This window comes from Porites lutea, chromosome 13 (assembly GCF_958299795.1).
Source record: "Porites lutea chromosome 13, jaPorLute2.1, whole genome shotgun sequence".
NCBI lineage: Eukaryota > Metazoa > Cnidaria > Anthozoa > Scleractinia > Poritidae > Porites > Porites lutea.
Genome location: NC_133213.1, coordinates 16,212,519 through 16,237,854, shown reverse-complemented (window position 1 = coordinate 16,237,854; position 25,336 = coordinate 16,212,519). Strand labels below are relative to the sequence as shown.

Below are 25,336 nucleotides of genomic sequence, written 5' to 3'. Positions count from 1 at the left end.
CCTTAAACTTTTAATTTATATCCAGTTAATTACAGGACATATTAAACATGGACAGCAATTCGATATCCGGAAACTAATTAAAAATGGATTGGGCCACAACACGGCAGCCCTCGTGAGAACCCTTTGAATAACGGAGCACGCTGATAGAAATTAGTACGGTATTTGTTTTCTCATAACCTGACATCAGGCTCTATTTTCGTTTCGCTTGACAAAAAAAATTCTGGCATGGAAGCTGCTAAAATTGGGCCTGATCTCTGGTTAGTTTTCTCACACCTTCCACGCTGTCTCGTTGCAAGCTAACGTTTTAATTTTCATTACCAAGTATTCAATTTAAAAATAAAGTAACTTCTGTGAAATAATTCGAGTTTGTGTTTTCAAGGGTATTCTAAAAGGCTGAATAAAAATGATTGGTCATTATAGCACACAAAGCTACAAGCAAAGCACTTGGTTTAATTTTCCATGAGCGAAGATAGCCATGTATAAAACGCTTCCGTGGTTTGGCCGATATGGCCTCTGCTTGGGTCAAACAAGGCTTCTAAGCATGCCACGTTCTGTAAGGTGACTTCAAATGGAACCGCCTGAAATAATAAATAAATAAATAACAGAATAAATAAATAAATAAATAAATAAATAAATAAATAAAATATTATAAAATAGAAAGAAGCGGGGACAGCGACTCGTTTGACCTGGTAACTTGAGTGGCAGCCTTTATGGATGAGACGAGAAAGGGCAAGGATGATGTTGTTTTTCAAGATTTCCAGGGGTATAGTGGCCATCCCAATGCCATTATATATCCAGCCACTACATTACAACAGAATCCATCAGTACTATCCCGCGAGATACACTGCTGTGAACTGTGGCACTGACCAACCCGTACGAGGGGAGTTTTTTTGTTTTTTTTTGTTTTTTTTTTGTTGTTTTTTTGTTGTTTTTTTTTCCCGCTACGATGAACTTGTGGAACAGCCTACCTCCTAAAGTGATTACTCAGCTAATCGTCAAAGGCTTCAAGGCTGGCCTGGGCAATTTTTATACGAATTGATTTTTAATTTAATCTGTTAATTTAGTTACCACTTTCCGGGTTATTTGTTTATTTTGTATTATTATTATTATCATTATCACTATCATTATCATTATCATTATCATTATTATTATTTATGTTTCTTATATCCACGTGAAGGCTATGCTTTTTTGGATCATTGAAATAAGCGTAAACGTAAAGTATCGTCTAAGGTTTCTCTAAGTAGGCAAGGACAGAATTAAACTGCTGAGCAGTAAAAATTGAAAGTAATTCATCTGCGCGAACGGGCCTTAACAGAAAAAAATAAAGTAAAATAACATTAAAAAAAATACAGCCTTTTATTTTTAAGTCCGAGTTCTTTTATTCGTTCGCTTGCTAAAGGTTCTTTTAAGCAGCTCACCTCAACCGGCACGGATTTTTCCAAGTATAGCAACGTTCTAATTTCACCGAGGTGTTCTTTTAGAAGAGCCCTTATGTTGTCGTCCTTTCTTTGCTTAGCTGAAAGAGCCCGGATCCCAATGCTCTTCTTCTTACGTGGCGTGGCCCCTGTAGTTGTTGACGATTTCTGTTCTGGAGCTCCAGGAACGGTTAACTGAGAGGTTTCTTGTCTCACTGGGCGGGCTAGGGGACAAAAACATTAACAACCTTTTCAGACACCAAAACTGTTTTGGTACAAAAGGCACCTGATTAAAGGTAAGGCACAGGAAGTGCATTTGAAAGGGAGACTTGTTGCCTTAGTGGGTCACGTGACAGTATAACGTGTGCGGAACGTATGCAGTCCATAGTCAATATAAGCGGGAACGTCGGACGAAATCGATTATCGCTTAATTTCAAACCGAGGAGGGCTGTATATGAGTACGTGTATTATGGGATAAACAACACGAAATCCATACAGCCAGAAAGAGCTCAGCACATTGAGGTTCGGAAACTTCTCAAGTTTGGTGTTAAAATGTTAAACAAGATACAGTCATTATAAAACTTGAAAACTGTAAAATGTAGATGACACACTGGCCGGCCGCACGTTCATACATTTCTTGGTAAATTTTGGAGTTTTTGAATGGCTGTATCTCCTTCAATATAGGCCCGATAAACGCCAAATCTCGGTTTCCTCTTTCTGATTTTGTGGATCTTACGTTCTTTATCCCATAATAAACGGACTCATACCCAGCCCACGGTTTAAATTAGACAAGAAACACCTAGCTAGCGCCGATCTCACTGAGTAACTGAGGACGACAAGTCTTTTAGTATAATAATAATTAATTATGAGACACACTGATCGTACATTCTCCCAGGATCAGCAGTTCTCAGAATGTTCCTGTTTGTTATTAGCTAATGACAAATGGTAACTTTCATTCAACTCACCTTTAGTGTTCTGTTCAGTCGTTCCTACTGCCGTTTGCGAAGGCTGTGGATTAGGCGCCAGATCATTCTCAGCGATTTCCAAAGTCGCCATGAGCTTTTCGTGAAAGGTTTGGGCACGAGCCCCAGTCACGTGACAAAGCCCAGCCTTAACAGTCGAGTAGACTGGGTTAGAGGTTAAGTTCAGTGCCTTGTTGTTAAACGCGTAAATGAGAAACAGAGCAGGTTGCTGTGTTTGGGTGTCTTCGGGGTCTTCTAACAACACACGTTCGAGCTCCGGCTGGAACCACTGGACGCACACTTCAAAATCGTTTGCCGTGGTTGACTTGTCTACGAATTCTAAAAAAAAAAAAACATATTAACTTAGTCGATCGGCATTTTGTAGGGAAAGGGCGCACACGAGCCCACAGACCCACATAGCCGGAACTTTACCCGGTTTCATTAAGCACCAAGGGATATTTTTTCACCCCCTGGACGGGATGCTAGTCTATTGCAGGGTCACCCCCAGTAATATATCGCCGGTGCTTACTTATAAACCTGGCCCCAGTTGTTCAAAAGGAGGACAACACTATCCACTGGATAAATCTCTATCTAGTGGACAACGCAATTGGTTCTCCTAACACGTATCCCCTGAATGGCAAAATCCAACGTTTGAACAACAGGGGCCTGAGCGAAGAGGTAGAACAAAGTTTCTTGTCTAAGGCAACAAGGAAACAGGAAGCTTGAGTCCAAAGTTCGCACTTAACCTATTATCCACTCGGCCACCGCGTCTCCAAAATCAATCGCTATAAACGAGCACTGATGATAGTGAGCAACTAAAAGAAGCTAGCACATTTTTAAAAGCGAAATCAAGCATAGCATAGCCCCATGGATTGCTTGGAAAGGAGTCATCAAAGTTCCAAATAGAGCACTAAAAACTAGCAAAAGTGACTCACCGCTGTTGGGGTAAACTGACAATTTGGGAATCCACTAATTCTTACCAGACTTCTTCGAGGTGTCCTCTGTCATATCCATCTGAAAAGGCTTGGTAACCATAGTCTGGATTCCTGTGACGGAGGGTCCATAATTCGACAAGACCTCGGGTGGGTAAACCCCACAGCACTCCACTGCATAAGGGCCCAACTCGTTTCTTAAAAACGAATGCATCTTGGAGAGTTTCAGAGCTTTGTTGGAACTAAACAACGGCAGCACTCCAGCGCTGCTATTTGTCACTTCCTCAGCTTCCGAATACACTCCGAGCGCTGCATACGAGCACTGCCGACGTAGTACCGACAAATAGCCAAGCAGATGAAGCCACGTAACTTGTACGCGATTGGAGTTGTTTATGGTGGTTCCCATAGTGACTATTCCATTCTGAGCTACCAGAGCTCCATCCTCGGCACTCTTTATGACGTCATCGGTACCCAGAAGGTCAAACAGCGCGAATCCAGGCACTGAACTGGCGGCTTTTTCTGACAGCCTCAACGCAGTGATTTCGGGATCGCCCGTTAGGATACCAATTTTGTACTGCGCAGAGGACACGATACCCGCAGCCCGAATGGCGGCCCAGGCGGTTGTCAGTTCCTTGTCTAACTCTTTGTTTTTCTCTCGTGATTCTTTATCTTTGCGATCTTTTTCCCTCACACTTCCTTTCTTGCTCATCTTCCGTTCTTTGCCAGGGGTTGATGGGGTCTCTGAGGTGCGAGCTGGTGAGTCTGTGGAACGCGAAGGTCCTTCTGGAGTCTTAAGAGGCCTGAATTTGTTGGCGTTACTAATCAGGACTAATGCCATTTCCAAATACGCTTGCTTCATCAAGCTGGAGAAGAAAATATAATAAATAATGAAAACACTTTCCACGGAAACAAGCAGCGAAAGATCACGAAGAGCGCAAATCTGGTGCCATTAGCAGAACCTTGTTGCTTGTCTTTAACTTTGTCACAAATGTAGTACGCATAACAAGCAATCTGGTGCCAAACGCGAGATTGAAACCAGTGAAAAGCTTAGAAACAAACTTGATGGCCAAAGCGGGAATCCTGCCCTGTCTGTGTATGCAGGCATAGACAAGTAAAGGTTGAAGAGAGGGGTTGGGTTTGGAAGAAATCAAACTACCGTGAAACATGTATAAAGAAAATTAGTTGCCGAGAAAAAAAATATATATGAATAAAAGCTGAGATTTGAGTACTAGCCCCTAGAAGAATAATTTAAAACGTCGGCTTCAGAATCCCTCTGTTCACTTGATAAGTGTTGAAACAAACATATAAACAAGGAAACAAACAGATAAACAAGTAAACAACTAATAGTTACGCGATACTTGAACAGAAAACAGCTCTACAAGGGCAAAGATAAAACACTTAGATGTGTGGAAATACTCACCCCAGGTCGTGATTAGAAATACAGGTGCACTGTGCAGCTTGAACCAAAATGTCCACAACTTTACTGGGAGACTGCTGACCAGCCTGTAGCATCTTTCTTTGAATCTGACCTGCAACAAAAAAGGCGTGAAACTTCGTAAGTGGGCAAGAGGAACAAAAATATATAAGGAATTTTAAAAAAATGGGATTAGCTAAATAAAAACAAGACAGCTAACTAAAAAAACAACAACAAAAACAACAACAACAAAAAAACCAAACAAATCAAACAAACCAGGAACACATGTCGTCACATTATAGTACTCAGTAGAGAAGGTCAACTTCATATTTTTTACATGATTTGTCATTTATAGCGGTGACTAAGATGGGACGAACTACATACCAAGTGTAAATAACAGCTGTGCTTCAATGGGTTTCCGCTGACAAGCTGCAGTCCTTGCTAGCTCAAGTCCTAGTGCCAGCTCTCTCACTGCAGCCTGCAACTCGGTCGCGGTGACGTCAGTAGGTGGTAGTTGTTTTGCAAGCGCTCGTCCAAGCCGAAGTTTTATGTCGATCAAAAGGAGATGCTGCGTGAAGTAGATGTTATGAAGTGGCATAACCGGGGATGACTCTGTGAGATTCACGTCGCTCCCGAGCTGAGTCAGCTAATACCGCAAGAAAAATGACGAGAAAAAACGTAATGTATATGACGCAGTTATACGATTGGATAAGATTCTTTGAGAACATAAGAAATGTATGAAAAGGGTGAAATGAAGACCCCACTATAAATAGAGTGAGCAAAAACATACAAGAAGCACGAAACAGTAAATCTGGAACAGTAGACTGCGTAGACAGACATTTCTATCTCCGATTAGTCTCTGTTATTTTTTTTACGCACGCGTGACTCAGAATCTGGCTTTAAGATTCTATCACAAACTGTGACAAACTGCGACATTATTGTTTGTTTTGTTACGTCAGGTTTTCGCGACAAATGGAACCTGGAACGTAGGGTTGGAAATGGAATTAACAATTGACAATCCCTTGAGGGTTTCAAGCAACACACGATTCAAGTTCGGTTCTCGTGAATGCTTTCAAAAACCTCTACTCATTCTTCGTTTCTTGGCACGAAGCTCTATTGTTTCAGGACTTAAGTCTGTTGTTTCTGTTGTTTGTCTTTGTTTTCTCACCCAAACCTGTTAGCTGTTCGCAAAGCTTTCAGGTGGGAGCCTTAGATACAACTTGCTGGGTAGCCTGTTCCAGGTGTTTAGATGGTTTGGGGGCAACTTGATTAAAATTCTTAGCAAAATCATGGGAATTACAAAGTCCTCTTATACTCTTTAAGCCTTGTAAAACGTCCTTAACAGACACTTTCAGTTCTTTGATGTTATGGATAACATTAAACAACGTGTGAATTCAACTATGTATCCCACCCCCTCCCCCGGGTCTTAGGTAGACTGCCCGCGGTTCACAAGTAAGGCTGCAAACAAAAATGGCGACAAAACAGGCGACAGACATTGAAACGTGGTAGTTCAGAGAAAGAACTTTCCAACTCTGACTTCTCTGCCCTATCGGAACAGGAGAATGCACTTGCACGATGAAAACCAAAGACAAAAAAGATCTTGATCTGAGAGGGTTTTCGTCTTACAACGTTCGGCTAACACAAATGACACTTCTCGTTCCTAATGCCTTACGAAAAGAAATACCATCCAGCTACCAAACTGTTACCTGATCTAGTAAATAGGCCATTGCTTGTTTGTAGGCGGACAGCGTGTCGTTCAGATACGATATCCCGGAGGTCATGTGAGAGGAAGGTCTGATATCTGCGTATTGAATGATTGCCAAAACTAACAGCAACTTCCCAGAGAAAGACAACGAAGGACTCTGCTCCAGTCGAGATATAATGTTCTAAAGGGACAAAAAGAAAATAACTGATTTAATTTGATGAAGCTCAGTAGATTTGCTGTTGTCGTTGTTGTTCTTGTTGTATTGAGAGCTTTAAGGGTGATTCACGGAAGAAGGAGTGTTCGATTTCCGTTTAAAGCTCAAAGTGTTTTCCTTGTTAGTGCAATATTTAGAATCAGGTTGACATTCAGATAGATCGAATTCTGATCACGTTTGTGACGAGTCATCTGCTGAATAGAAAATCCTCCCCTGAATGGCGTTACTCAACTATTGGCCTACCCGATCTGGTCATTTAAGTGATTGCCTAGCAAGATCAGGGTGAAGCAGATCGGGTATTAGTACCTCTAACGTTTCCAACAAGTTAGGTCCCATCTTTCCCTGCTGTAAATTCTGAACTACACTCAGAAGAGAGAACTCTGCCATAAGCTCAACATCACCAAACGCCTCTGCCTCGTCAAGACCTGCAACGGATAATTGGTGTTTGACAATTTTACCCCGAAGTAAACAAACAAACAAACAAACAAAATATTCAAATTAATAAATACGAGGTTTAAGAGTTCATCCATGAATTCGAAATTTAGTACCGACTCGAACGGGATAAAAACAGTTATACAGAATAGTACTGCTAGGTAGCTTCAATTGAATGATCTAAATCACAGACTCAAAAGGTAGGGCCACCTTGTACAGCATCATGAACAGTACCACAGAAAAGAACTGCTCGGTAGCTTTCATTTAAATGGTAACACTTTAGGATTTCATCCACAGACTCAAAAGTTAGAACCACCTTGTACAGCATAATAAACAGTACCACAAGAAAGTACTGTTCAGGAGCTTTCAATTGGATGGTCAGACTTTTTATTTCATTCACAGTCTCAAAAGTTAGAACCACCTTGTACAACATAATAAACAGTACCATAAGAAAGTAATACTGAGATTTAGATTTTGTTAGGTAAGGTAAGGTAAAGCCTCTATTTAAAGACGGTAAGCACGTGACAGTTATGATAAAACTGATAAACTTATGGCCCTCAAATTTGTTGAAAGACAAGTATCGATAACAGGCTATGGAAATGAAAGGGGAAATAATGCGATGCTCTTGTCAACAGTTCACTCGAAGTCCTGCTAAAAGGTTGTTAATGTTTTGCCAGAAGCACTGCCTTCATCAACAATCCCAAGAATATGAATTGAGAGTCATTCTGCAAGATGGATTCACGTTCATTACCTTGTTGACAGTGATGCAGACACGAGCCAATCGAACTGGTCACGCTTCTGACTGAGCCGCCAAGTTTTCCCATTCCACTGTCCTCTTCCGCGAGTCCACGCGCCAGAGCCAGCCGGCACGTCAGCCACAGTCTCGCGTCCAGTCTACAACGCGCCTGGTTTTGAAAATAATGGTTTCCACCCCACCCGGAAACAGAACTCGGCGCGGATCGGACTTGGTTGGACATTAGAGACTGAGCACTAGAAAATAAATAAATAAATAAATAAATAAATAAATAAATAAATAAATAAATAAATTGTAAATATTGCAAGTACAACAGGAAGTTTACGCAAAATTTTCCAAGCTCCAAATATGATTTTCTTCCTAACCATTCAATGCAAACAAAGAGAGGTTAAAAGTAACAAAAACCTTAACTTAACTTAACTTAACGTAAGTTAAAACTGATTTCATATTGCGATTAAGATATAGCTACAGTGTGTGGCGAGAGTCCTATTTTTGTTCAATCTGTATCGATAAGACTGATATAGTACCGTTTCTCCAAATCCAGTTCATTCAAAATGGCAGCGTCTTCCAAGGCTCTCATGCAGGCATATACGATGTTTCCACTGGTAACTGCATGATGCCGCTGACTGGCTATTTGTGCTAGTTCCAAACGAGACAGGCAAACTTGTTCCAGATCCACCGAAGATAAACTTAGCGCTACAAAAAAAGAGAAAATAGCCAATGAACGCGGTTGAGACATGAGAAAACACGGGCCTAATAAAATGAGATCAACAAGCTGCCCACGTACCCCTCCCCTAACTCAACGTTAATATTTGCGTCTCACTTGGGGCAAAATGTTGGGGTTAGGGGAGGGGTAGGTGGGCAGTTTCTCAGAAACCTAAACTGATCCATAGAATGGGCGGTAAAACAGACAGTCCGTAAAGCAATCTTGTCCCCAGGGCCTTTCCCTGCAGACGAGGTTGTCATTAAAGGAAGCGGGTAAAAAAGCCGATAGTTAAAAACGCAGGGAAATACATTGAATGAACCTTTATTTAATCTCGGGATGATGAGGTTGGTTAGACTTCTACCAAAAATATGCTAATAAGCCGAGAAAAAATAAATAGATAAATAAAATAATAGAGGAAGAAAGGGAAATCCAAAAACTTATATACAGTATGAAGCCTAAAATTACGTGAGATAGCTATTTACAATAAAAAGCCTAATTTCCTAATAGAATATAGATACTGTTGAGAAGTAGCTAGAACCTTAGCTGGCGGACTGCTTTTTTAAAAGCTGACAATGTACTTAGGAATCTTAAGGTATCAGAAATCTTGTTCCAAGTAATAGCCGCCAAGTACTTTACTGACTTCTTGCCAAAACGAGTCGTATTAGGTTTCGGTACTTGCAGCTTGTTAACCACTCTCAGGTTTTTTATGTTGTCTCTTAACCTGAATAGGTCTCTCAGATATTCAGGTGGATAATTGTTTATTGTCTTAAATACAATAATTAACAAGTTCTGGAAACGTTGATCCACAAGGCTGTAACCAATACGATAAAAAAGAGAGCTAGCTTGTGAAGACTCGTCACTGTACAAGTAACGAAGTGCTCGTTCATGCAACCTATCCAGTTTTTTACTATCAGACTTTAAACAGTGATGCCATATAAATGGAGGAACAGTAATGAAAATGAGACATTTTGAATGGCAATGTTGCCATTAAAAGACTCGGGACACTATGCAGCCAAGCGATACAAGGCGCTGAGACTCATTACTTCCTGAAAATATCGAAAGAGCACTTTTTCGCACTGAAACGTGGGTTTGGTCAGAGTTACTTACGTTCATCTTCCAGGCTACCTTGATCTTGAGCGTCAGTCAGTGATTCACACAAATTAGTCAGAATTAACTCCGCAGACGCCAGAAGGAAACCCTGCAAATAATAGAAGTATAAGATAAAAAATCAGCGTTTAATATTGTAATAAGCGAAAACAGAATTGCAACTAATGCATTATAAGTATAAAAAGGCACCCACCATTTTACCCTGGTATACATGAATTTAAAATGCTTGTACCTTGGTCAGTTGAGGAGTGGCCGTGCTGGCATCGATAAGTTGCTTTCTTTGTGTGATCTGACTGCTTTTAACGCTAGCTACATCATCTGAAAAGATAAAATGTATTTAGAATAATTTGTCACATAAATAGGTATTGGTAGCAGTTTCTCAATTATGGCTATGTACAAGCTTGTACTTTAATTTCTTCGTAACTTAAAGCTATAAGTAAAAGATATAGAGAAGAAAAATGCTTTCCTTTTTCTCTAATATTTCTTATCTCAATTACACTGTATATCGTTAATAATGCTTTAGACCTTGATCTGTTAAGACCTTTTAGTCTGTGGATGGCAGCATTTAAATGGGAATTATTAAGAGGTGCTTTCCTGTTTATCTTTTTGTTGTTGTTGTTGTTGTTGAAGGTGTTTAACGAGTGATCAGTTGAATGAAAGGTTCTCTCCTGAGGTACAGTAAAGACTGGCATATAAAAACATGTGCATCAAGAACATCACGCTGAAAGTTGGCAAATAAAGCAACATTTATAGAACCAATTTAGCCTAATAGATAAAACCTGCTCTTGTATATAAAGAAGGAGGATGCCAAAATAAGAAACCACCAGTGTAGTAACTCATATTCAAGTACTGAAGTGTGCTGGACCATACAAACTCTAAGAGCCACACGTACCTCGACGTAAGTAATAAAACATTGTTGTTAATTAAACCTATACTTTATACATTGCAATGTATAATGTGAAGTTCTGTATTTCTGAAATAAATTTTAAGAACATTTCCAGGCAGATTTCCCACTAAGCACCCGGTAAATAAGAACATGATTAGCCTGAACCCGCCTGAAATCATAGCTTCTTATATACGGGTGTTTACTTTCTTTGCAACTCACCGCTGATTTTTTTCTTGCTGTTTTTCTTTCCCATTTGAGACTGTGACAGAGGCGGTATGGTCTGTAGCTCTTGCATAGTTTGCTCTTCTTCTTTTGCTTCCATATAACGAGTGAGTCTAAACCAAAAAGTATAACTTTTACTGGCCAGTCGATAAAACTCTGGTTGGTTCTTTGAGCGGTGTAAGAGATGACCATACGATTACAAATATAACCAACAATAAATAATAGTAATATACGAGCGATTGACCAAATCACAAAATGTTTACTTTCCAGTTTAATTACAGTCCGAATTGAACGACACGAGGTTCCGTTACCCATTTATCATATAACTATAACACGATTTTTAAATATTTTTAGTTTTTTTTTCCTAGTTAAAGTAAGAGATATTTCGAGAGTATTTAGCCAGCCGTAAAGATGAATGGGCCACCATGTTTAAATAAAGTTTACTAATCATTTAAGTATTTTTTAAAAGGCCCTTAAGCTATCGCGCATAGTGTCTGTCCAATAACTACCACATTGCCCTGTTAATGCTGAAATCAGGACAGTTGCTAGCCCATGCGATTTGAGAATTTTACTACAGTTATGATTAAAACGCATTCAAAAACGCTCTTCCCCACGTTTTCATGAAGTAAAAACAACTCGCACCTATGCAGAAAGCAGCACAAGGGGAAAAGCACACGTAGCAGTAAACGTTTGCAGAGAAGCATGTTATATAATACTACGTTTTGAAATCAGTTGAGTGGGTAGAAGGTCAATTGAAAACTGTAAAGATGATTTCGTTAATTCTTTCGTTAGACCAGAGTCCTGAATGTAGTGAGCGTGCCCAATTTATATTTTTCCGTAATCTTTCTTTCGTTTTGCGATGACAATGTTATTACAATCAGTGTATGATACCGCGCAAAAATTGGGAAAAGGAAAATGTGATACAGGTTTTAACTGGTTTTGTTTGGTTGCGGCTACAAAACCGGAAAAGATTCTAAATGAAGTTGCAAAGTCATAAGAAGAACTTACACTTGTTGACAGTCTGCTGGTATGGCGTAAATTGTATCAGCGATAGCGATCATAAGGTGCGCATGTGCAACAGTGAGCTGTCCTGTTAGATACGATCCATAAAGCACTGCGAGTGAAGGCTGTAATCGGCGGTCCATTAAGTTGTTAAGAACCTATAAAATTGTATGAGAAACTGGTAATTAATTTATTTGTCAAAAGTAAAGTTCCTCGATCGTACTCTCTTTGTCGATGAAGGAAGTGAAACGAGCCTGGTAGTCAAATAGGGTCTACTTAAAAATGGTGGCCAGAAAAACCGCTGGACAAAATATTGTTGGATTGGAGACTGTTCTTCTGAAGCGCTTGCATTAGTTATCTCTCTAGTAGAGTTCTTTCGTTCTTATGTATTTCTCCATCTTCTTTACTTAGAAGTTCTTTTTTGTTAGCCGGTCTTGTTTTATGCAGAGTTTTTTCACCCCAGAAAATTCTCCGAGTAGTATTTTTAAGGTCTTTTCAGGGTTTTCTTTGATTCTAACACTATCTTGATTTGTGAGTCAGCGGAATTGTTACTTACCGTTAAATTTCCTGGATGTAAAAGAGATTCTCTGTTGTTGAATACTGGAGGAGATTTCTGAGGGAAAGAAAACAAAAACGAGGGATAATACGCGTGTGATCTCAACGGTAAAAATAATTGAACTGAGAAAAGATCGGTTTAACAAATATCAAACAATCATCATATATGGTACCTTTTTACTTTCCACTGTTCTAAAACCAATATCTGATATGTTAGGAAGTTTTTCACCCAGCAGTAGGCCCATCAAGACTTTTATCGCTTCAGAAAACATTCCAAGATCTGTAAGAACTCGAACCTGTTGGAATGAAACAACTTAGAGTCACTGGACATTGTACAAAACGTTTGCTGAAATGGCAACAGTCAGTTCATCCGAAGGGGTGATCTCTTCACCGGGCTAGAGTAGTTCAAGCGGTCCAGATAACATCATCCACTGGACAACGCAATCGGCTAGGCGAATCTTTGCTCGTATTTTTCCCTTAATAGCATAATTGCCTTTCATTCTCTGAACAAGCTATTAAAATAAACTCTCTGAATATCGAGGAAAAAAAAAACAACAACAATTTCAGTTATCTGTAAAAGTTTGAGCCCTGTATACTGAATAGCTTCGGATAAATTATCTTTTAAAAACTCGAGGAACGTATGGGCTCATTAACGTTTTTGTCACCCAGCAATTTCGAAGTTTTCGAAGGCTGCTCCTTCGTTTGTTATTAGTGAGTTGCAAAATTGTTGTCACGCTTGTCACACAAGGTTTGCCGTCTTCTTTCCTCTCCCGTCCTGTTGGGTAAGCCCACTATTGCTTGCAAAGAGCTGAAAATTGCACAAATTAACCAATTCTTTCAACTTTTGAATTTAATTTGTGCATACGTTGACTCCTTCTATGGGTTAACGCGTATGCTCATGGCAAAAATGTAAACAATGACGTCAGCAAAGATTCGGCTGTACAACTTCTGTACTGGGGGGTGTAGTGATTCGTTCAGCATTAAAGACTTCAGGTCTCGCGGATTAGGCAATACCAGATTAGGCAATACCATTATCATGATCACGCTGTTTCCCTAGACATGACAGCCACAGGTGGCCACATGATGTAGCCTTTATGTTGGTATGCCGCTAGTGTGGATGATATGCACAGAATTACTTACTTTGAGTATTCCTATGTCCACTGATCTATGTAGATCACGTGACACGTGTGTCGTGAAGTACAAACACAGGGTAATCAATGGAAGAACCTAGAAAAGAGTAAAAGCCATTGTCATAATTCAAGTAGTACAAATAGTAATCAAGACCACGACCTCTTCATATACTAACAAATTATAACCTTAGAATGAGAATTTCGGTCAAACCATGTCAAGCTTTCAACTTAAATTCTATCATTGAACTGAGCACTTGAGTCCGTTAGTCCTTTGTGCGTTCTCTCATGCATAATGAGAAGTGAACATTAGAATGCAACTTCTCTGTGTTCGGTCAACTTGAAAAAAAAAGGACCAACGAAGACGTTTCTATCACTGGCAGGTTGAAAAAGAGAGTTGAGTTGAGACAAATCTTAACTACCTCGCAAGTAAATTCACTGCTTATTAAGCATGCAAGAATAAACACATGAATCTGAAATTACCAGCAACAAACGAATTCAATGTTTGTTCAAATAATGAATTCATTAACAAAATCTATGGGGGTACGTTTGACCTGGAATGACTGTTATAACATCTATTTTATCGATGGGTGCTTTATATAAAAAGACTCACTGTGACTAGGTAACGTGCTCGGGCCAGTTCTTCAGTGATCCATCTCAACGCGGCCAGTATTGTTCGTCCGTTACTTCTGAAGGCCTCGGACAGAAGATCAATACCGGGTACCAGCTCTGCCACTTCGCATCCTGTCCCCACCTCATATAAGGCGTAATCCTTGTCCGCTGTAGGGTGGGGAAGGGAAGAACAGAACAAGGCCTGGAAATAGAAGACAGTCTGAGTATTTCAGGTACGCGCTAAAGACCGAGGTTAAGATAATTTGGTATCTATAGCGGAGGCGGGGGGGGGGGGGGGGGGGGCGTTGGTCGGGGTAGGTAATAGATTCCTGGTCTCTATCAGAAATTAATGTGAGAGGGCACACAAAGGAACGGCACGGTCTCATAACAAGATGTCCAATTCCTAGACTAGCTCCAAGAGACTCTTTTGAAAGTTGTTGTTTTTAGTTAACGAGTTAAGGTGGCTCCGTAATTAATACAAGAGCATTTAGCTGTGACAAATTTTCCGTCATAACTTTTTCGATTTTAACGCGATGGCTGCGAAACTTTGCAAAAAACAACAGATATCATTCGGCAATAATACGAAATATTCCGATTTCATTGATGGGAAATATTTCTTGAGAAATTAGCGCTTAAAAAGACCTTACTGTTCAAAGAAAATCGGATCTTGTAAAAAATTTTGCTGATATTTTCCCCTGAAATTTCTGGTATCGGCTTTAATTGATATAATAAATATGCCAGCGGAATTTCAGAAAAATCGTTGGAGCAGAAGTCCGTAACTAAAATTCGCTCAAAATTCAGCTGTGAAATTGTTTTGGAATTTCAAAAATAAATAACTATCAGGAAGAAGGAGACACCAGTTTCAATTTTTGGGACCAGTAAATTCAGTGTTTCCTAATTCTGAAAACAGAAGCCGATTGCCTATCGTGCTATTCTTTAAAAGGTACTTTTTAGTTTTAGGAGCACTATAAATTGCTCCAAACTTTGCTCTGACGTCGAATGTCTTGTTCCTCAACATTTTTAAAATATCCCTTGGTAGTTTTGGTTCAAACTCCTGCTACATACATTTTGATGTATTGCAATGCATCCTCAACGGCTTTTCCGTTGTACGTTGTTTCCAATTTACGAAAAAGGTATTGGGATTGTAAGCTACCTTGTATCGAAGCTCAGATAGAACTGTTCAGCACCTTTGTTTATGACCAGAAAATGAGCACGAGCGGCAGCTCTGCGAGGAATTCGTACCTCAGCCAGGGGGGACGAGTGACAATGATGCCCATGTCTGTGAACCGACCTGTATAAACATGTATTGCAGAGCAAAACATAATAATCAAGAAAAAAAATACCCATTCATTGAAGGAAGGAGTGACAAAAATTTCAGAGTTGTAAATCTATTCACGGGCAGTATTTTTGCGATAATTTTATTTTGCACTGTGATGTTATTTCGTTCACAGGCATGGTCACCATTGTCGTTCGTCCCCCCTAGGTGAGGTGCGAATTCCTCGCAGAACTTGGCTCGTGCTCATTTTGTAGTCATAAACAAAGGTGCTGGACAGTTCTTTCTGAGCTCTGATACGAGGCAGCGTCCATTCTCAATACTTTTTTCCTGAGTTGGAAGCAACGAACAGCAGTAAAAGTCGTTGATAATGCATTGCAATACATCAAAATGTATGCAGCAGGAGTTTGAGCCAAAACTGCCAAGGGATATTTTAGAACTGTCGAAGAACAAGTCATTCCACTTCAGTCAAGGTTTGGAGCAATTTATAGTGCTTCTAAAACTAAAAAGTACCTTTTAAAGAATAGCACGATAGGCAATCGGCTTTTGTTTTAATAATTAGCAAACGTTGAATTTACTTGTCCCGAAAATTCAAACTGGTGTCTCCCTCTTCCTAATAGTAATTTATTTTTGAAATTCCAAAACAATTTCACAGCTGAATTTTGAGCGACTTTTAGTTACGGACTTCTGCTCCAACGATTTTTCTGAAATTCCGCTGGCATATTTATTATATCAATTAAAGCCGATACCAGAAATCGCAGTAAAAAATATCTGCAAATTTTTCTACAAGAGGCGATTTTCTATGAACAGTAGGGTTCTTTTAAGCGCTAATTTCTCAAGAAATATTTACCATCAATGAAATCGGAATATTTCGTATAATTGCCGAATGATATCTGTTGTTTTTTGCAAAGTTTTGCAGCCATCGCGTTAAAAACCAAAAAGTTATGACGGAAACTTTGTCACAGCTAAATGCTCTTGTATTAATTACGGAGCCACCTTAAGCGAGTTGTTCTGCTTGAAGGTTATAATGCCTGCTCAATAGACCTTTTTCACAATACCCGCCATCAATAGAGAATGGAAGCAATGTCACGTGGTTAATTAAGGGGCAAACAAATGATAAAATCTGCCAATACAAGTTATCGTGTTCAAGTCTGTTTATGGCAAATTATGGGTGGAAGTGATCAGTTACTTTTTCGGATGCAGTTCGACTGCAAATGTCCTCACAGCAAGCAATAAAGACGTAAAACGTGCCGAAACTCGAGCTGGGCAAGGTTGCTAGAAAGATGGTTACGTTAAACCCATGATTAAGCCAAAATCTACGCAAGATTTTCTTGTCTAAGAACATGCAACTCGAGCTTACAACATGCAGTTGAGCCTTTACTCCGAGATATAGTTATGATAACACAAAATGTTACTCTAAGCAATACGTAGGAAGGTAAATACAAAAAAGTGGGACAAAATTTTAATCCTGGATTTGCGCTAATCGGCCTTTCAGGAAGCGGGTCTTGTGCACTTTGCAACACTAAAATCGTCACCTCGTTTTCAGAAAATAAACAAATTCCACCGCGATTATTTGTATTGGCAAATACTATCACTTGTTTGTCCCCTGGAATACCACGTGTCATTGCTTTTATCTAATCAATTCTAAAGCGTTTGCAAAGATGGCGGGTAGCGTGAATAAGGTCCATTGGAAAGGATAACGATAGAAACTATTGTCTCTAGCTACAAGAAAGGCCGGCCATTAGACACTTCTTCAGAATTTATACCTTGTAACTCGTTAAATATTTAACAGCCTAATAGGCAATCCAAAATGTGAGTCAAACCTTGAAAAAGGTAGCGGACAGCAGACAGCATTCTAAGCGAAGTCCAAGGTTTGATGTGTGAATGTATCTACGGAGAAATCCAGAAAATAACATGAATTGAATCTTATAGGTAATTGCAAATGAGCCATCTCCGAGTTCAAAAACTGTCGCTTTCAAAACAACTTTTCCTGTTGAAATGAGTTTTATCTTCATGGAAACAAAAAATTACTCCAAAAATAAGCCCCTCAAAAAGGGCCTTTGAAAAATATAAGCCCTGGGGTTTATTTTCGGAATTTTACACTATCCTAATAAATACACAATGTAAGCAAAAAATCATTATCGACATTTTTTTTAAAGACTCTGATTTTCCAATGTCCTTAGAGTCATAAGTCTATAGGATTGCCGGGTTTTGCTTGAGTTTGAACATCCGAAGATCCAGTACCCCAGACGTGACATACATCCGTCTTGTTACAACTTAAAGTATTATACGAATAAAACTGGCACGTATCAGCTACACGCCTGCGTTGGAGGCTGCCCGATTATCCTCTAAACCATTGGTATAGAGTCTATACAAGCAGTGCAGGCGGCAATACCCGTTGAGGGGTGGGGCGAATAGACCGATAACATTTCATTTTCACTTTGTGTATCAGGTGGGCTTCATATTTCATTAAAGTTACTTACTGAGCAATATCAGCGGCTAACACGCCACCAAGCAGGCAACCCCATAAACCACACCTCTCAAGTAACGCAGCACAGGGTTTGATTGACACGTCAGAGGATGACGTCAGATCACGCCACGTCTTCAGTGAGTCTGTTGTGTTTAAGATCGTGTCAAGTGACTCCGCCCACCACTTGTAAGCAGCCCTGTGATTGGTTTAAGAGCATGACATGTAAGTTTCTATGGCGATTAATTGACTAAACTACCCACGCTAAAACAGAAATCAGTTTTTCTTACACCGCATGGTAATTTAGTTCTGTGATCACCACTTTCACTAAGATTTTGTCGGGTCACAAAAAATGAAGCGCAAGTTTAGTGATCATTTGTAAATAGACTTGAGTTTACCTCAGACAGAGATGGAAGAATTCATCGCCTTGCCGTTCCCGTTCTCAAGTGAGCGTAAAATTTAGCCGTTGCACGTCGTAATTGCTACAGGGACGGCAAAGAAATTTACAAAAAAGCCTGATGCATGTGCAGAGTTGTTATCTTGCTCATTAAACCTATTGCTTTTTTGACGTTCCCGTTGCCGTCGCCGTCCTAGTTTCGTAAGCTCTCTAATAACAAAAACCTACTAACATAAAAGGCGTATGGTGTGCGCGCTAGGATCGCTATGCATTATGGAATAAAGATGGCGACGAAAACTTCGTCAGTAGGTGAGTTTTCTAGTTGTACTATGTCAACTATAAAATGAGTATTTACCTTCTTTCTTGCACACGAGCCTCTTGAACAGAGTTGAATCTTTTTTAGATCAAAATGCTAATTTTTCACAATGTTGCAAACGGTAAACGCATTCGCGCTCATTCAAGACTTAATATGAGACCATTCGTTTATAACTTCATTTATTTTTATCAGTGTTGGTTGAGGTGAAAGGATGCTATTTACAAACCTGATGTTTCCACTGTGGAACATGATGTTTCCCAGTTCGTGCATCGCTTGTGCAGCAAGACTTTTCTGTTTGCGAAACTGCAACATTTCTGAAAAGTGACACAACTTTTGAAATAAACGTAAAGTTCCACTAACCTTTAAGAATCCCATCGAATTACATAAACTTCCCTAAATGTGGGAGCTCTGCATGCTTTGTGGAGAATAAATATTCAAGTATGGTATTTTTAGCTAGCATCGAAGTGTTTTGTTTGTTGTTTGTTTGTTTTTTCTTTTTCAACAGCAATAATAATAATTAACCAGTTAAATTAACACACATTCACATCGTAGTCACGTGCAAATGCGTTGTTTAGCTGCCCATGACTCGAGTGCAAAAGTGCAGTTGTTTTCACATCGAAGTCACGTACAGATGCGTCGTATAGCTGTTCATTACTCACGTGGAAAATTCTCACTTGGTCTCAATACCAGTAAAATTATATAGAATGTCATACCAATAGTCTTATCATACGAGGCAATAACCACTGCTAGCTGGGAAGGTTGCAACGTGAACGTCCGCACATCTTCAACACCATCAAACGACTCCTTTGTTAAATCCACAGGGACGTCTGTGGGAGGCTTAACCTGGCTGGGCAGGAAGCCGACTCGGGATGGCCCGCGGTGTAATCGGGTGCTGGATCCCCCTGTTTATAAAGGCACAAGGAGGAAAGATTGCGGGTTAGGGGTACACTGTAAGCCCGCAAAGGATAACCCGCGGTACAATCGAGCACTGGATCCTCTTGTTTATAAATACACAATAGAGAAGGATTACGGGTTAGAGGTACACTGTAAGCCCGCACAGGATGGCCCGGGGTACAATCGAGCACTGGAACCTCTTGTTTATAAATACACAATAGAGAAGGATTACGGGTTAGGGGTACACTGTAAGCCCGCACAGGATGACCCGCGGTACAATCGAGCGCTGGAACCTCTTGTTTATAAAAACACAATAGAGAAGGATTACGGGTTAGGGTAGGCAGCTTTGGAGGAAGTCATCAAGGGAAGACCCGCGAAGAACAAGAGGGAGTAAGCTGATATAGTATAACCCGTAATGTGATGCATAATTTATATGCATCCTATCCAACTGGAGTAAAATGTGGAAACCAGCTATTTATTGTAGTATTCTGCCCTGGTGACGAAGCTCTTGACTAATACTTTCCCATTTCGTCTGTATTTTACGCTATGAAATTTGGCATGGGTCTATCTTTGGGTCTAGCGGGCCATATCTCTACAGTAAATCCCCTTATCATGTGTCTCACCTTCCTGTTGACCAGCGAGATAACACAGCAATAGCTGTCGACTGTGTTCCAGAGACCGTGCGGTGTGGTGCTTCAAGTCAAGAGCCTGGTGCAGAGCTTGCAAGCTGTCATTAATATTGATGGGGACTGAAACAAGTCTGAAAGCATCCTCGCTACCGCTGTACACATTATGGCCTTCAGGATCAATGTGCACGGCGGGCTCAATCGACATATACTCAGAAGGCCTAATGTAAAACTCTTCAGCGATTCCAGTTTCCTTTGAAACGGTGATTATAGGCTGGCTTCTGGAGGGACCCCCATGGGCTTCTATCTGCACATGAAGACTCCGCTGAGCCACGATAAGTAAGGGTAACAGTGATTCTGCATAACGACTCCTACAATGAAAGGGGAGAGGATCAACGGAGGTTTCTGGGTAACTAGACTGCGAGCAGTCCTTCAGGATGGTCCCGCGAGCGAGGAAATCAAGCGAAGCGAGCGAAAGTAAAAAACAAGAAGCCGAGGGAGTCTACTGGGTAACTGACCACCTGTCCACCTACCCCTCCCTTAAGTCATAATTTTGCCCTGAGCGGGAAGTAAGTATTAATGTTGACTTTGGTGAAGGATGGGTGGTCAGTAACCCAGAAACCCTAATTGATACCAAATAAGGTACAGTTGTAGGCTATTGTAGGCTATGATTTCATATACATGACATAATTTGCCCACTCTTATAAAATAGTGGTCATTTCTTTGAGATAATTTTGCTTTTGAAATTCGATATTCCTCAGCATTTAGAAGCAGACTGATGACCTTAGATTGCAGTTTGAAAGATCTACGTCTTGGAGTGGTAAATGGTAGGTCCGGCTTCCATTTATCTAACTCTTTCCAAGTATCTCTCGGTGACGTCACAGCTCACGGTAGCCTGCGAACAGCAGACGCATTTCGGCCACCATACAATGCCCCACCCCAAACACGAGGAGCGTTGCGTGACAACCCTAAAACGACTGCGTAAAATTATTCTCAAAAGTTCGAAAAAATTCGTGGCATGTGACGTTCCTTATTTCTTACCTTGTCAACGCGTTGAATCGCAAAATGATATGCACAGTTCTCTCCCATTTCCCTTCATAAAACAGCATTTCGATCGTGTACATGATGAACCGCTTGAGCCAGCGGCTGTCTGCTGCGTTTGTATTGTCCAGCGGTACTTCAAACATCAGACTCGCCCCACCCCTCTCGTCTTCAATTCCTCCCATGATGCCTTGTTGTTCATTAATAAGCAAATCCCCTTTCTTGACTTTGCCACGCTATAAACACAAGAACAACTGACAAAATGTAGATAGTATGTTTGTTTTGTTTATTGACTAATTAATTTTATGGGTGCACAATCGCCAAAGTTTCAAGGCGACGTTACATAGACCTTCCCCGTTTCCTCTCCAGTAACTATATACAATAACACAAGGTCAAGTAGTCGACTGTACTTTGTCAACCTATGCATCGAATTTGTGTCTCTGTTCACTGTAGAGTGGTTTTCGTTTGAGTGTCGTAAAACCAAAACCAAAGTAATTACTCTGGCCAATCACATAGGACACAGACAATACATTGAACCAATCAAAACTCGAAGTAATTACATGTGGCTGACGCAAAGCGCGGGAAAATGCATGCGAGCGCGTCACAATTGGCTTTGGTTTTACTTCTGATTGGATAAAAAAGTGGCGCGAATCTTTTAAGCCAATCGCATCGTGTAGAAAGTGCAAAACCAATTACTTTTCGACACTCAAATGAAAACCGCTCTAATACGGATATGGTCCAGTGGACAATTTTTCGTACCACTTTATTTTTCTATTTTCGCGAGACAAGTTGCCAGAAAACGTTACTTAGTGACCCCCTGAAATCATCAAGGGCTGCAAAAGTAAAATAAACTTATACCACAAAGTTCTACTTTTCCAGCAAAAATTACCGCAACACAAATAGAGCAAGACGTATTATTATCACGGGCAATACTCTAGGTATCGTGCAACTTGTCTCGCAACGCCACCCACAATTCAGAGACAAGATTGACCAAATTGCCTAATAACCTAACAAGAAGGTTCAAAGCTCTAGTCATTTTCCTTGGTCTCAATGCTTAGTACTTGTTGTCGAAGCGACCAACCCCTCCCACCATCAAATAAGCAACAGGGTTATACGGACAGCCTCTTTAACCCTCAAAGAACTTTTTAAATGTACAGAAAATCTACCTTTTTATTTTGTTCCGTTTCAGCCTTGATATGCTCTTGCAGCTCCACCATCATATCCAAGAGTCTATCAGCTCCAAAATAGAACTTTTTCCACAGGATCTTTCTCAGCACATCAATATCAGTACCGCCCTCTGCCAGGGGGTCCTCAGATAGATGAAGGGTCCCTGCCACTACTCGCATAAGCACTGTCTGGGTCATGTTCCATAGAGCCCTACACGCGTTTTGCAGCATGGTCCAGAACTTACCACGATAAGTCAGGACCTACAGAAAATTTAATACAACAGGAAGCTTACTTTATTCGCCACTTGCAATATCCCATAGTACACCGTGTTGTTCGCCCAAATTTTGCAGAACATTTGAAATTAATTATTCCTGGGTATTAAGCCTGGTTTCCATATGATCGTCCGGATCGCCCCAGTCGCTTCAAAAACTTTCAAGACGATCCGAACAACTGGGACGATTGGTGGTTTCCATATAATCGTGTCGATCGCCTAAACGACAAGAGACGCGGGGTCGTCAGCGACGTCTCTGGGTCAGACAATAGAATTTTTGCGTGTGCCTCGCAAACAAGCCAAACATAATGACGGATTTTAATTGCAGAGCGAACCTCGAGCCTTGCTATCTAATTTTCTCTCGATATTGCGGCGATGAAAAGCTAAAAGAGTTCCACGAAGAACTTGACTATGACTATGATGTAACGGAATTTGGCGCGCATACGAGGTGCGAACATTTTTTTATTATTTTTTTCGACTTCAGCAGCGTCCATGTCGAATTTATTCTTGTTTACTGAAATAATAGTGATGTTTTCTGGGATAGCCTTCGATCAATCGCCTGACAGCGTTTCCATATGATCGCTTCAATATGTACACGATCGTCCCGATCGTCCGGATAGAACTCAACTCTATCCAAGTCGTCCGGGTCGTTTGCGATCCTTCGAGTAGCGTTTCCATATGATCGTCCCGATCGTCTGAACATTATTTGAGACGACTGGGACGATCGGTCGATCCGGACGATCATATGGAAACCAGGCTTTACAGTGCCATTAAGAGAAATTAAAGACAATGCTTTTCCAAATTTTCGGGGGCAAACAAGGCGGTGTACCATGGGAAATGCGCAAGTGGCCAATTCGAAATTCTTCTTTACCATATTGTGCATCTTTGGACACATGTGAAGAGTGCTGCATTAAAACATTAGTAATAAAGCGTTCTTTCGTACGGCAAATGGCTGATAAAAATGACAAACAATTCCTTGTCGAGTTTGCTTTTTCGCGCCAAATGAGAAAAAACCTTAGTTATATTTTGCCTCAAAAACGTGATGTTCCTTTTTTGTACCATCAACACTTTCTTGCGTTACAAGAGCTATGTATCGTGGATAAGGCCTATCACTATCAGTGAATGAGGATGCTTATAGCCTGCTAGCGGGCTAGCTTGTTTAGGGTCACGCGCGGCGCGCGGGTATCGAAGCGTCGGCGTCGCCTTCGCGAGCCGGCTCGTGCAGGCGGATCCGCCGCCAAGTTACTCGCGCGTGACCCCAAACAAGCGAGCCTGTAAGCAGTCTAGAATGCTTATAAAGGTAAAAACACGTGTTAAACGAGTGTGATACGTACAATAGCACGTGACAAATGATCCAGTGCAGAAAGAAGAAAGAACATGGGCGACCTGCTGGCGCTGGAGCTATCCTTTTCACTAGCAGTTATTCCTGTAAATCTGCTACCAGACCTGCAATAAAAGGCGTCTATCGGTCAACGACTTTGGTAAAAAAATAATGAAACGTTTATTGCTATGTTTGAAAAGCAGTAAAAAGATTTTTTTCCCAAAAAGAGAAAAAACTAGAACGATGACAATCTTCCACATATTAGAATTTCGTAGGATAAGATATTGATCTTGCTAGTCTAGCCAGGTATGCAAACGTTCTAAATAAGGTTAATTTTCTCTGACAAAGTAACTTTTACTAAAGGAAGGTGAAGAGGGTCGCACATACCTAGCCCCCTCCCCTTGGGATCCACTTTGCGCTGTTCGTTGATTTCCACGTGACGCTACAGGAGCGTGCTGGGAGTATGGTGTCTCCAGGGCTGAGCCACTGAATCCCATGGGGGGCTCGGGAGAGGCTCGTCCCGACGCACCAGCCCATGAGACTATTAAGGTCCCAGATGTAGCATAGCCGAACCAATCAGGATCCATGAAGGAAGGTCTATGAGAATTGAGAATGAAAAGGAAAGATAGCAATTAAAAATAAACCATTGACCTTCTAATTAAGAAAAAAGTGATATAACGAGGATAAAATCAAATGACGTTTTCTACTAGTAGTAGATAGACTGCCAGAAATACCTTGCAGTTACAAATAACATATATGAAATATGTCACGTAGACAGTCACGCAAATAGACGGTTTAGCTCGAATAAGAATCCGATTGGTTATCAAGGGATGGTGTCAGTTCCCTAATTAGTAACTTTTCATATCCTAAATAATCGAAATTGCTCGTACACTATCTAAAAAACGTTCGGCTGATTTTACTTGGGTCCACACCAAGCAAAAGGTATAATCAGAGAAGCTCACACGCACCTGTATAATGGATTGTCTGCATCTGCGGAATCCGCCAAACGCTGTAAACTGTTAATCTTCTCAAGAAATAAGTCAAAGCTGGCACCAGCTAAAAGAATGCCCATCTAAAAAAAAATCTTGTTAATATGATTTATATACATTAACATCAACTATTATTCATTCAAAATATTGGCTAAAAGCACACGCATAATTCACCATAACCAGTTACTGATGACCAAATTTGGACAAATTTTGTCTTTTAACGAGGAAATGACGTCAAAAATGCAGCCTTCTACAGGTTAATGCACCGTTAACCGAGAAGACCTGGGACGAGTTTGAGTTGTTTTCGTTGTGAAAACTAAAATGGCGGACATTTCAGATCCTACTCAGCCTTCATATCCTACTCAGCCTCATTCATTAATTGCTAAATATTTTTAGGTACTGAGCAGTACTTTCCCATGGTGCTGTTTACTAAGCTATACAAGGTAGTTCTAACTTTTGAGTCTGCATGTTAATGAAATCCTAAAGTGTGACCATTCAAATGAAAGCTACTGAGAAGTACTTTTTTGTG

At 40.5% G+C, this 25,336-nt stretch overlaps 1 protein-coding gene across 1 annotated transcript in view; it reads right to left on the bottom strand.

The window, feature by feature from the left end:
• Positions 1 to 25,336, bottom strand: part of LOC140922609 (cilia- and flagella-associated protein 54-like) — a 52,859-nt gene continuing 27,523 nt past the window's right edge. Inside the window, exons 30-57 of the mRNA XM_073372591.1 lie at positions 24,787 to 24,890; positions 24,206 to 24,415; positions 23,832 to 23,943; positions 22,226 to 22,486; positions 21,060 to 21,295; positions 20,016 to 20,389; positions 19,212 to 19,400; positions 18,725 to 18,812; positions 17,802 to 17,984; positions 17,142 to 17,208; positions 14,047 to 14,247; positions 13,447 to 13,533; positions 12,480 to 12,602; positions 12,308 to 12,364; positions 11,758 to 11,909; positions 10,747 to 10,862; positions 9,874 to 9,959; positions 9,642 to 9,732; positions 8,356 to 8,524; positions 7,826 to 8,064; positions 6,949 to 7,067; positions 6,430 to 6,609; positions 5,108 to 5,369; positions 4,730 to 4,838; positions 3,358 to 4,172; positions 2,381 to 2,716; positions 1,419 to 1,639; positions 1 to 578 (exon numbers count right to left, since the gene is read on the bottom strand). Of these exons, the coding sequence (XP_073228692.1) occupies positions 450 to 578; positions 1,419 to 1,639; positions 2,381 to 2,716; positions 3,358 to 4,172; positions 4,730 to 4,838; positions 5,108 to 5,369; positions 6,430 to 6,609; positions 6,949 to 7,067; positions 7,826 to 8,064; positions 8,356 to 8,524; positions 9,642 to 9,732; positions 9,874 to 9,959; positions 10,747 to 10,862; positions 11,758 to 11,909; positions 12,308 to 12,364; positions 12,480 to 12,602; positions 13,447 to 13,533; positions 14,047 to 14,247; positions 17,142 to 17,208; positions 17,802 to 17,984; positions 18,725 to 18,812; positions 19,212 to 19,400; positions 20,016 to 20,389; positions 21,060 to 21,295; positions 22,226 to 22,486; positions 23,832 to 23,943; positions 24,206 to 24,415; positions 24,787 to 24,890 (5,316 nt within the window). The 3' untranslated portion in view covers positions 1 to 449. The remainder of the gene's footprint in view (positions 579 to 1,418; positions 1,640 to 2,380; positions 2,717 to 3,357; positions 4,173 to 4,729; positions 4,839 to 5,107; positions 5,370 to 6,429; positions 6,610 to 6,948; positions 7,068 to 7,825; positions 8,065 to 8,355; positions 8,525 to 9,641; positions 9,733 to 9,873; positions 9,960 to 10,746; positions 10,863 to 11,757; positions 11,910 to 12,307; positions 12,365 to 12,479; positions 12,603 to 13,446; positions 13,534 to 14,046; positions 14,248 to 17,141; positions 17,209 to 17,801; positions 17,985 to 18,724; positions 18,813 to 19,211; positions 19,401 to 20,015; positions 20,390 to 21,059; positions 21,296 to 22,225; positions 22,487 to 23,831; positions 23,944 to 24,205; positions 24,416 to 24,786; positions 24,891 to 25,336) is intronic.